This window comes from Cervus canadensis, chromosome 8 (genome assembly GCF_019320065.1).
Source record: "Cervus canadensis isolate Bull #8, Minnesota chromosome 8, ASM1932006v1, whole genome shotgun sequence".
In the NCBI taxonomy this organism is placed as follows: domain Eukaryota; kingdom Metazoa; phylum Chordata; class Mammalia; order Artiodactyla; family Cervidae; genus Cervus; species Cervus canadensis.
In genome coordinates this window covers 27292163-27304902 of record NC_057393.1, presented here as the reverse complement: position 1 = coordinate 27304902, position 12740 = coordinate 27292163, and the positions used below count along the sequence as shown (strand labels likewise).

The 12740-nt window shown below is 40.9% G+C and overlaps 1 protein-coding gene across 1 annotated transcript; it reads left to right on the top strand.

Moving 5' to 3' along the window:
- Positions 1 to 1364: 1364 nt before the first annotated feature.
- BORCS7 (BLOC-1 related complex subunit 7) lies at positions 1365 to 11932 on the top strand (the record flags this gene model as incomplete). Its single annotated transcript, XM_043477272.1, has 5 exons — positions 1365 to 1592; positions 8902 to 8964; positions 9068 to 9111; positions 10237 to 10257; positions 11048 to 11932. Coding segments are annotated over 5 exons (408 nt in total), but the record flags the coding sequence as incomplete, so codon positions are not given.
- Between the last annotated feature and the right edge of the window lie 808 nt (positions 11933 to 12740).

The window sequence follows — 12740 nt, the reverse complement described above, 5'->3', positions numbered from 1 at the left end:
TTCATCATAACCCCCCAAAGGAGACAGCTAAAATGTCCATCAACAGGTGAGTGGATCAACAAAATAGATCTATTGATACAATGGTCTATATCTCAGCAGTAAAAAAAGGAACAGACTAAGTGATACACACAACTAAGTGAATAACTCTCAAAATTGTTATGCTGAGAGAAAGAAGCCAAAAAAAAAATTTCCTGTATGACTCCATTTATATAAAATTCTAGAAACCCAAACTAACCTATAGTACTAGAAAGCAGATTTGTTGTTGCCTGGAGTGACAGATAGATGGACTACAAAGGGGCACTTGGATACTTGTGGGAGTGATGAAAATGTTCTGTATCATAAGAGTTGTAGTAATTCACAGATGTATACATCCATCACACTCATCAAATTTTACATTAAAAAAATTTGGGGGAGGGCATGCTGTGTGGCCTGTGGGACCTTTGTTCACTGACTAGAGATCAACCTGCACCACCTGCATTGGAAGTTCAGAGTCTCAACCACTGAATCACCAGAGAAATCCCCAAATTGTACACTTCAAAAGAATGTAGTTATGTGAACATAAATTATACCTTAATAATGTTGATTAAGAACAAGAATTAAATGAAAGAATCAGAGATATCTGAATATAGACGGAAGATAAAGTTGATATTTAGTATAGGTGATTTTAAACAAAATTTGCCAATGCACCATTCTCTCTGTCTGGTGCATTGCCCTGAAAAGAAACAGCTACACGAAACACTTCAGATATTAATTCTTTTCAAGGTGATAATCAGTTTGCTTTAATAGAACAAAGGGGTCATTTATCACTGAAAATTACTAGAGAGGTTAAGCATTTTTCATACCTATTGGCGATCTTACTTACTTTTATAATTGTCTGTTTTTGTGAACTTTGCCAGTTTTTTCTGTTGGCTTTTTCCTCCTGGATTTTCTGTTTGTTTACTTGTCTCTTCAGCTTGGGAGTTTACTGGAGACAAGGGCTACATCTCATTTTTCTATCCTCAGTCCAACAGGGTTTGGTGTTTCGTTCACAAAATGTTTGTTAAAATTGAATTGAATGATCTTGATTCTCAGAACGCTTGGGAGATTTAATTTTATTATTTCTATTTTACAGATGAGGAACACAAGATGCAGACGCTGAATAATTTGCAGTCACACAACTAACCGGCAGAATTGGGACTGTAATCCATCACACCTTTTAATTTTAAACCATAGGTTTACTGAAATTGTCCTCCATCCTCTTCGTTGATGTTTCCCTGAGCCGCGTCTTCTTCAGGATATCTACTAAGTATTTTAAATTAAAGTGAGCAAAGGTCAACCTCCGCTAGGCGCATGCGTCTCTTCCTTTTCCCACGGTGGGGGAAAAAAAGACACCACCTCTTTTCCTTCCGCTTTGTACATCTTTTGGCCCGTGCGACTCGCCATCGCCCTTGGGGAGGCGTTCACTGGCCGAGGTGATGGCGACAGGGACCCCAGATTCGCAAGCGCGATTCGGTCAGTCCGTGAAGGGGCTTCTGACGGAGAAAGTGAACACCTGTGGTACTGATGTGATCGCTCTAACCAAGCAGGTTCTGAAGGGCTCCCGGAGCTCCGAGGTAAACTAGGAGTGATCTCTCCGGGCCTAGTACCCTGGGAATTTCTTTTCTTCCTTGTCTGTGTGGAAGGAGGTGGGGGTGGCCGCACTGCATCCTGGGAATTGTAGTCCGTGAACTGCGGAGAAGAGCGGAGAGCTCGTTCGCGGTGGGCGCGCTTTGCACTCTGGGGTGTGTCCCTGGACAGGACTACTGTTTCTACGAGCCGAGGAGGGAGCGGAGAGGAATGGGGTGGGGAAGAAACCAAAAGATAAGAATCGGTGCTTTAAAGCATACATTACCTATTGCATATAGATAACCCTATATGCAAAACAGAAAAAGAGACAAAGAAATACAAAACAGACTTTTGAACTCTGTGGGAGAATGTGAGGGTGGGATATTTCAAAAGAACAGCATGTATACTATCTATGGTGAAACAGATCACCAGCCCAGGTGGGATGCATGAGACAAGTGCTCGGGCCTGGTGCACTGGGAAGACCCAGAGGAATCGGGTGGAGAGGGAGGTGGGAGGGGGGATCGGGATGGGGAATACGTGTAAATCTATGGCTGATTCATATCAATGTATGACAAAACCCACTGAAATGTAAAAAAAAAGAAAAAAAAAAGAAGAATAGGTATTAACTTTTATTTAAAGGTTTTGTATGACCCACCTATGAAACCATCTATTCCTGGAAAAAAAAAATAATAATAATAAAGCATACATTACGCTAGGAGGCGGATGAGATAGTGATCATATCGAGTTCCTCATTTGTTTCTCAGAGTTGTCTCTAGTGAAGATCTGTCCCTTTTGGCCCCCAAATTCCGCCTGGTTGTGCCCTAAACATCCCAGATTCCTTTCAGACTTTTTTTCTGCGCTGTCTTCCTTGCTGCACTGGGGGCTTTCTCTAGTTGGGACGAGTGAGGGGCCTCTCTCCTTTTGCGGTTCGCAGGCTTCTCATTGCGGTGGCCTCTCCTGTTGCGGAGCACGGGCTCTAGGGCGCGTGGGCTCAGTAGTTGTGGCGCAGGGGCCTAGTTGCCCTGCAGCATGTGGGGTCCTCCCCGACCAGGGATCCAATTGGCCTCCCCTGCATTGCAAGGGGGATTCTTAACCACTGGACCACCAGGGAAGTCCCCTTCAAGACTTCTATATCGTGTGTCCACACATTCATTCTTTTCTGACTTGTCTTTCTGGTCACGTTTTTGGTTTTCTGTTAGCTTTCTCCTTTGCCGTGATTTTCTTCTCATCCTCTGGCTAGTAACATGAATGGGATTGTTTGATGGCTTTTCACACCAGCAAGCTTTGTATGTGTACGCTGTCTCCTAAAAAAGACCTATCCATTGTACCCTGAGAATTCAACCAAGTGAAATGAAAATATATGTGCACACAAAGACTTGTACGTGTTCATAGACATTTATCCAAAATAGCACAGAATTGGAAGCAATGCCCATATGGCAGGTGATTGGACAAACAAAATAGGTCTAATGACCCAGCTTTTCAACTTCTAGGTTTTTACCCAGGAGAAAGGAAAACGTGTCCATCGTTTTGTTACAGAGACCAACCATGCACATGGTGTATCATGTAAGATGTCCAGGTTTGGATTCTTTAAATGGAAGATATCTTAAATATGCTTGCAGAATAATCTGGGGACAGAGTCTTTAGGTTTCTATAATTTCTCCTATGAAAAAGTTGGTTTAAAGCTCAACATTCAGAAAACTAAGATCATGGCATCTGGTCCCATCACTTCATGGCAGATAGATGGGGAACCAGTGGAAACAGTGGCTGACTTTATTTTTCTGGGCTCCAAAATCACTGCAGATGGTAACTGCAGCAATGAAATTAAAAGACGCTTACTCCTTGGAAGGAAAGTTATGACCAACCTAGATAGCATATTAAAAAGCAGAGACATTACTTTGCCAACAAAGGTCCGTCTAGTCAAGGCTATGGTTTTTCCAGTGGTCACATATAGATGTGAGAGTTGAACTATAAAGAAAGCTGAGCGCCGAAGAATTGATGCTTTTGAACTGTGGTGTTGGAGAAGACTCTTGAGAGTCCCTTGGACTGCAAGGAGATCCAACCAGTCCATCCTAAAGGAGATCAGTCCTGGGTGTTCATTGGAAGGACTGATGTTGAAGCTGAAACTCCAATACTTTGGCCATCTGATGCAAAGAGCTGACTCATTGGAAAAGACCCTGTTGCTGGGAGGGATTGGGGGCAGGAGGAGAAGGGGACGACAGAGGATGAGATGGCTGGATGGCATCACTGACTCGATGGACGTGGGTTTGAGTGGACTCTGGGAGTTGGCGATGGGCAGGGAGGCCTGGCGTGCTGTGGTTCATAGGATCGCAAAGAGTCGGACACAACTGAGTGACTGAACTGAACTGAACTGAATTTCTCCTGTAGACCATTGTCTTGCTCATAATTAATCCAATAGCATTGTATCTTAGCTACTCATTTTCAACAAGTATATTTGATTTTTGACTTAGTTTTATCATAATAGCAACTCTCTCTTCCCCACTCTTCTTTTCCTCATATTTCATCATTTTATTATTATTCCATTAAGTTATATAGTTCCTTTAGCAAGCATGATCTGTCTGCAAGTCTTCACCTTCATATATGAATGTTCAAAGTATTAGTTTAGGGTCTGGTAGAATGATCTTTACAAAATTAGCTTTTACCTTATATCCTTAGTTTCTATTGATAGTGGCTATAAGAAACAACTGTATAAAAAAATGTGTTTACCATAATACTATTGTTGAAGTAATTGATCTGGTGATGCCAGATATGCTTTGTATGAAGTTCCACGTGGTATACTCATTTTAGGATCCAGAGGGCTTCCCAGGTGATTCAGAGGTAAAGAATCCGCCTGCTAGTGCAGGAGCTGTGAGTTCGATCCTTGGGTTAGGAAGATCCCCTGAGAAGAAAATGGCAGCCCACTCCAATATTCTTACCTGGAAGAGCCCACGGACCGAGGAGCCTGACAGGCTATAGTCCACAGGATCGCAAAGAGCCAGATACAACTGAGCACACCCTCATGCATCAGAGGAAAATTTACCTGTTTTGAAAAATTGCGTCGCCTTTTACCAAATAAGAATTATGAAACTTACTGTGCTCCGTCTTTTACCTTGGTTGCAGTCAGTTTTAGTGGTAGACATATCTACTTCTCCTTTTCATGATTTTTTAGATTCTTTTTCTGTTATTTTTTTTTAATGTGTGTGTTTTATGTAGCTTAATTCATAAATCTTCATAATTGCTGATAAAGTAAGTGCTTTTCTTACAGAGAGGAGTTTCACTTGTCCAAGTTCATGCAGTAGTTGGGAAGGGGTAGTACTAGGATTCAAACCTAGGCAGACTGGTTCTAAACCCACACTCTTGGATGCCACTTCTCGTGGCCCCTAGCTGGATTAAGTGGTCAAAAAGCCACGGTACCATGTTGACTCTCCTGACGTGGCTTGCTGCTTCCCGTTCCAGCTCCTTGTGCATTTTTCACAAGAGTTTCTTCTGTAGTAGATTTAGATAGGGTGCTCAGTAAGTGGTATGGATTGAGTTAAGCTGAAACCAGTCCAGTTTTCTGGGACAGAGTTGATACACTTCTCAAGCCGGAACTTTGTCTTTATTTTAAAAATTGGTTAATATTTTATTTATTTATTAAAAAATTGGAATATAGTTGCTTTAGGGTGGTGTATTAGTTTCTACTGTACAGCAAAAATGAATCAGCCGCATGTATACATATATCCCCTCTTCCTTGGATTTCCTTCCATTTAAGTCACCACACATTATTCAGTAAATGTTTCTGTTCTATACAGTCAGTTCTCATTTGTTACCTGTTTTATACATAGTAGTGTATATATGCCAATCCCAGTCTCCCAATTCATCCTACCTCCACCTTCCTCCCTTGGTATCTTCGTCTGTGTCTCTATTTGCTTTGCAAATAAGTTCATCTATATGGACTTTGGGCTTCCCAGGTGGTGCCAGTTGTAAAGAACCTGTCTGCCAATGCAGGAGACATAATGAGAGACATAATGAGGGTTCGATCCCTGGGTTGAGAAGATCCCCTGGAGGAGGGCATGGCACCCCACTCCAGGATTCTTGCCTGGAGAATCCCACGGACAGAGGAGCCTGGCAGGCTATAGTCCGCAGGGTGTCAAAGAATTGAACATGACTGAAGCGACTTAGCACACACGCACGCATGCACGCATACCAGCCTTGTCTTTTTACTAGATCTCTTACGTGACACTTATCTTGTACCATATTGCATTTTTCTGTAGTTACTTAGGACTTCCCTTGTAGCTCAGTTGGTCAAGAATCCACCTGCAATAAAGAAGACCCATATTTGATTCCTGGGTTGGGAAGATCCCCTGGAGAAAGAAATGGCAACCCACTCTACTATTCTTGCCTGGGAAATCCCATGGACAGAGGAGCCTGGCAGGCTACCAGCTACCGTGTATAGACTTGCAAGAGTCAGATACAACTTAGTGACTAAACCACCAACAAAGTTACTTATGTATATTTTTGCCATTTCCTTTGCTAGGCCCTGAGGTATGGGAGTGTTACTGATTTTCAGTCCTTCTTAGCCCACAGAGCATTGCTTCCCTCTTCATCAGTCTTCAACAAAGCTGTTTTGTGTGAATATAAGACAAACTGGTGTTAAGATAAGTATGAGCAACCTGGAGGAAAATTCATAGAAATGTACAAAGCTTCTGTACTCAGATTGTTTCACAGGTGTGTTTCAGATGTTCTACTTTAAAGAAACTGAAACTGGAGATCTTAGGTAATATGTTATGTGCCTGGCTGGTTTATGTAAACAAATAATGCATCAATGTCAATGATTATGTCTGTCATCATAGAAAAGGCCCTGGTCCTACATGCCAACAGCCCCTGCATTCCAGGCCATCACAAGTCCCATCAGGTCTATCTTCTGAATAACTCTCAAGTCCCTCACCCTGCCTTTTTAAACTGTCACTTCTGTGGTTCAGGTCACTCTCATTACTTTCCTAGAATACTGCTATGTTCTCCTAACCAATCTGTCTGCCTTCAGGCCTGCTCCCCCGACCCCCACCCCTTCTAATCCATCTTGCTCACCACATGCTAAAACAGTCAATCTAATCATGCCACTTTTTTGTAACATTATACTTCTGAATTCTAAGCACCAGCCTTTAGGTCTCAGCTTAGAAGTCACTTCTTTGGGCTTCCCTGGTGGCTCAGTGGTAAAGAATCCACCTGCCAATGCAGGAGACACGGGTTTGATCTCTCGTCCAGGAAGATCCCACATGCCATGGAGCAACTAAGCCTGTGGCTACAACTATTGGCCTGAGCTCTAGAGCCTGGGAGATGCAACTGCTGAAGACTGCATGCTTAGAGCCTGTGCTCTGCAACAAGAGAAGCCACCACAGTGAGAAGCCCACGCACTGCAACTAGAGTAGTCCCTGCTCGCTGCAACTAGAGAAAAACCACATGTAGCAATGCAGAGCCAGCACAGCCAAGAATAATAAATAAATAATGAAATCAGGAATTAAAAAAAAAAAAAGTCACTTCTTTTAGGCAGCCTTCCCTGAGCGCCTACCCTGTGTTAGTCACCACTGCCCTCAAGCTCCCCTGGCATCTAGTGCATCCCCTCAGCACCTACCCCAGGGTATCGTAGGACCTTTGTCCTCTGTAATCCCAGCCTGTGAGCCCTGAAAGGATGGGGGCTGTGTCTCTTACTGGCTTATAAGTACTTAATAAATGTTTGTTGAATGAATGAGGAAGATACTATTAGAATCTTCAATTTGTTGGTCACCATCCCTTGTCTGTAGGAGTTTGGAGTTTGCCATTTAAAAGTGGCCACAGGGAGGAAACAGGAACTCTGCTACCTGGTGGGAATGCAAAATGATATAATCTTAACAGGGAGGGTGATTTGGCAATATGTAGCAAAATTAAAACCCTCTGATCCAGCAATCACAATTCAAGATTCTGAGTCTATCCAAAGATATGCGGGCAAAAAGATACAAAAAGATATGTAAGGTATTTTTTTAGCACTCCTTATTAATATAATAACAAAAGACTGGAAACAGCCCCAAAGTCTTTAGTAGAAGACTGGTTAAATAATCTTATGAGACATCGATACAGTGGAGTGCTTGGCCGCTCTAAAAGAACAGGTGGAGATTCAATATTTATTGCTGTAGGCCTATCTCAGTATATATTATTGAGTGAACATGGCATGATGTGGAAGAGTGCATATGGTAGGTGACATTTTATGTAAGATGGGCAAAATATATACACATGTCCATTGTTTTATAAAGGAACAATGGAAAGATAAACCAAAAACTAACTTAAAAAATATGTATGCATAGAGAAGAGATACCAGGAGAGGAAGAGGCTGGATAGAAGGTCTTATTTTATTGTTTTGCCTTTAGAAGCCTGTAAAATTTTACTAACTTGAAGTTAAAAAGAAAAATAAAAGTTGCTATAGGGAGAGAAGTCGGGAGGCTGGATCAGTGCTGGTTTCTTGTTAATTTGAAGTCATCTGACCCAAGGGAACAGGGAAGATTGGTAGACACACGTAACAGGAGCTCCCTTTCATGGCTGGACTTCATGTCTGCCAGTAACAGAGTGCCTCAGGAAGTGAAACACCTCTGTTGATTTATTCTTGCCGTTCCGTGCAGGCCACCCAGCTGAAACAGAGCTCACTCAGCCTCTCTCTCTCTCTTTCTCTTTCTCCACCATAGGGCCCAGCTATCAGTGAATTCATTAAAATCCACTGCCACCTTCCTCCTTTCTTTTCTCTTCCCCAGCTCCATCTGGCCATTCTTCACATAGTGCTTTCCCACTTTGAATCCCAAACTTCTTCCCAGGTCTTTCCCGAGCACCCTCCTCCCCTCCCCACCCCCTACATCTATGTTTTTCATTCCATTTCTAAACAGCTACATCCCATTGTCCTTTAAAGCCCTATCCTAACTCTTGCCCTCTCCCTCCCCCCAAACAACTCCAAATCTCAAATTTGCCTTAGAGAGTCAGAAGTTAGGTTCTCACTGGGCTTGTGGAGCCTAAGTTTGTGTTCGCAGACTTTTCCTCCCAGCACTTGATGAATAAGCTCAGCATTCTGGAGGACTTGATTTCTCAGGCAATGGCCTTTGGAACAGATGTCGAGCCCATGCCAGCACTGCCACAGTGACAATGAAATGGGTTTTCAACATGAACAAATGGGAAATTATCTTCCTTTACATTCGGAGGGTTTGTATTTGTATGGGGTGGCAGAGTAGGGGAGGAGAGAGGGCCCTGAGAGAACAGCTGCAGAGAGAAGATTACAGGAAGTTTGGAAATTTTGATTATTACCATTTTATTTTTGTCTTCCAGCTGCTAGGTCAGGCAGCTCGAAACATGGTACTACAGGAAGATGCCATTTTACACTCAGAAGATGTAAGAAACAATTTCTGTTACGATTTGAGTTTTATGTGCACAGTTTGTGTGGCTTCAGGGAAGTGGAATGCTCTATTTCTCTCTCTCTCTTTTTTTAATGCAGAGTTTAAGAAAAATGGCAATAATAACAACTCATCTTCAGTACCAGTGAGTATGCGCTCTCCAGTGCCTGCTGCGCTTGCTACACAGTCACTCTCTGCAGGCTGCTTCTTGTGGCCTTTGTGCTTTTGCTTATTTTCCTGAAGGCGGGAGCCAGGAGTAAAGTGTCAGGAGGTGGGAGGGGTGCGGGGGGGGGGAGGGGATTAGTCAAGGATATGTTCCCCCTGGAATAGATGCCTGAGACTGCAGAAGAAGTTGGTGTACAGGGTGCGATCAGAGTGGGAATCACCTTTGTGAACCTCCCTCATATTTTGAGGGCTTCTTAGAAGGAGAGATGCAAACCCCTTAAGGCCAGGGCCCATCCAGGACCACACACATGAGTAGCCCTTGGCACTTGGTGGGCACTTAAGTGGTATTTGTCAACTGTCTGTGCCTGAGGGCTTTCCCAGAGTGGCTGCACCTTCCCTGGGGAATGGAGTACATCAGTGATCTTTATTTTACCTTCCCATGTGTGTGCCAAGTCACTTCAATTGTGTTACCTCAGTTGTGTCTAACTCTTTGGGACGCTATGGACTGGAGCCCTCGAGGCTCCTCTGTCCTTGGGATTCTCCAGGTAAGAATACTGGAATGGATTGCCATGAGCCCTAATTGCATACAAATCATCCAGCAGATTCTGAAATATAGAGACTCCCTTTTTCGTTATAGTTTTGGACAAAATTACAATTAACTCTTCACCTTACTTCATTTTGCTTTTTATTTTATGCAGTTGATATTACACTTACGTACCTATTGGAAATATCTGATTTGGAATTTAACTCTTGATATTTAAATAGCTAAAACATTCATTTTTAGGTTATGTACCTATCAGGTATGTGACCCTTCAGCTCACATACCCAAACTGAATTTGAGCCATCTTTATAGTTGGTTGGACTACATACCTCACTCTGATGGAGTATTATTACATCTTTAGGTGTAAAATCCGTCTTTTCAGCAACTCTGCACTCAGATAGTGAAGAGGGATTCATTATTACAATCTTAGGATAGGATGGACAGAAATAGAAAATGTGACAAGCTGGAAATTTGTCCTTCCTATGTATATATCTGACCATAGATAACTTCTTCTGGTTGCTACATTTTCTTATGTTTATTTTCCTCTTTCCTTTTCTGATTTAGGCAAGAAGCTATTCAGAAGAAGTAAGTAACCCCAAAGGTAGAGGAGTAGGGGGCCACCTAACTGTAGCAAGCCGGGGGGAATTACACTGCTGGGCCTAGGATTAGTACAAAACTCTGGTTGACATAGACCCTTAAATTGATTTATGTTCTAGGATAGCTCATTGAAAATATAAAGAATATTTCAAAGGCATGCAGTAAGTCAATTCACTTCTAGCACAGGCTTTCTAAAAGCTATAGGGTATAGAGAACCAACCTTAAGGAGTAGGCAACTTTTTACTTTGGTAATATTTGTTAAGTAGAGTAAATGTTCTGCAGTCATTGAACAGACTTGTGTGTTTGTGTGTGTGTATTTTTTTTAAGTGGAATATTTCAGTCCCTAGCAATATTGTTTATATAATAATTGGCTTTACAGATCTTTTCTTCATGTTTTAAACATGTATGGTCGCCGCCAGTGGACCAAAATAAATTTTTGATTTAGCTTCAACAGAACTATGCATATGTTTTGTGCAAATACTCTGTGCAAATCATTTGCACAATGAAATGTCTTCACAGTATTTTTTTTTTTTTTTTCCAGTATCTAGTTCTCCATTTTTCTAGGGAGAACATATGATATTGTACTTTCAGGGATAGTAAACCATTACAAACAAAGAATGTAGAGAAATACACCCCTATCTCTTCACCCAGTCATGAATCTGACCCCACTTATAGCCCCCACATTTAAAGCCTAAAGAAAATATGATTGCATAGAGGGGTTGCTATGACGACAAGATGCCCAGTGTAGATAAACTTTTTTCTCTATCCTAATTTATAGTGTTGAGCAGTCTTCAAATCTACAGGACCAGTTGAATCATCTATTGAAATAGAACGAGTTAGAAGAGGGCGAAAGCACTTCTTTGCCTGACCCTGAGGAGGAAGTATCTTACATAACCATGTGCTATGGGTTTGATTTTCCATTTTCTTTTCCAAAAGTTAAGTTAGAAAAGATCTGTGATGATGAACAGTTTCTCCTGAAAGGAAATTAGGTGACTAAATTTTAGAAGCACTTCTTAAATCAAACCAACGCATGCTCTTAATTAATTTTTAAGTTGTTCTGTTAGTTTGATATTAAAGCAAAATTAAAAGAGGTCTTAGTTTTTCCCACAGAATTTTAATATGTCAAAAGCCATGTTGTCTAAATGTGTTTCTTAAGCAAATACTGAGTAGTGTTTTAAATTCAGACTTAGAGATTCTACTGTGAATTTATAAGAATGATTAATATTTTTTAAAGACTTTTTTCTTTTAATCATACTTTCAGGAAATATTTTAATTTCATGGTCACAGAATGATGATTAGGTAATACCGGTTGTTTTCTTTTCTAGTAACTAAGAAGAGATACTTATTTTATTTGTTGGAGCAAATTCCTTCATGAAAATTAGGCAAATGGTATCATATCTGGCCAGCTGCAACCTCCTGCCTTGACCTTCATTCCTAGGGTTTCTTTGTTGTTGTGACTCTTGATTAAGTGGCCTTGGGTTCATTTTGTAATTTTGCTAGTCGTCAGCAAATTCACTTGTATGACATTATTGCCAAGTGAGAACGCAGCTAAATTACCAAGATTGCAGTATAAGGTTGTGCCATGTAGAAAACCTTATGTTTGTAGACATATACCCATGTTCACTGAATTTATCTTATTAAATGTTATTGCCTTTGTTCTCAAGTCTGAATGTCTATGCTTTGTTTGAATTTAAAATGGGACTCCAACCTGGCTTAACTCTGTTCTTAATTCACTAAAATATTGGGAGAAAGCTGACATAAGAAAATCGTGTTTTTACTGAAAGAAGAAAAGCAAATGTGAGTCCAATTTAATTCATATTCTCTATCATCAAGTTGACTAATCATGTTAGATTATATATGTATTCCTCATTTTATATATATGCACATTAACTTAAAGTAAAAAATAGGTCTGAAGGAATTCACTTATGTATTCATTCTATAAACATTTATTATAGTTATTAAATGTAAACAGGCTCAATTTACCTTAAAAAGAATGGTTGCAAACTTACATCAATTGTCATATTAGGAGTAAAACATCTGAAATGTTATCAGAGGATGTTACTATTAGTTTCTATTCAGCATTTCGCTGGAAGCCACACCTGGTTCAGAAATTAAAATTAAATGTAACTATTAGCAATGAAGAGACAAAATTGTTATCGTATGGTAGAATTATCTTAGAAAATCCAAGGACTGATTTTTTTTTAAAGTCACCAGTTTAGAAAACAAAACAAAGTTTAACCATCCAGATATACACAAGGCAAAGAAATATTTAAGATGAAAAAAATTAACATATGCTGGAACAAATATTAAAGAAGCAGTAATTGCTTAGGCTTCCCAGGTGGCTCAAGTGGTAAAGAATCTGCCTGCCAATCCAGGAGACGCAGGTTGGATCCCTGGATGGGGAATATCGCCTGGTGGAGGAAATGGCACTTACTCCCATATTCTTGCCTAGGAAATCCCATGGACAGAAG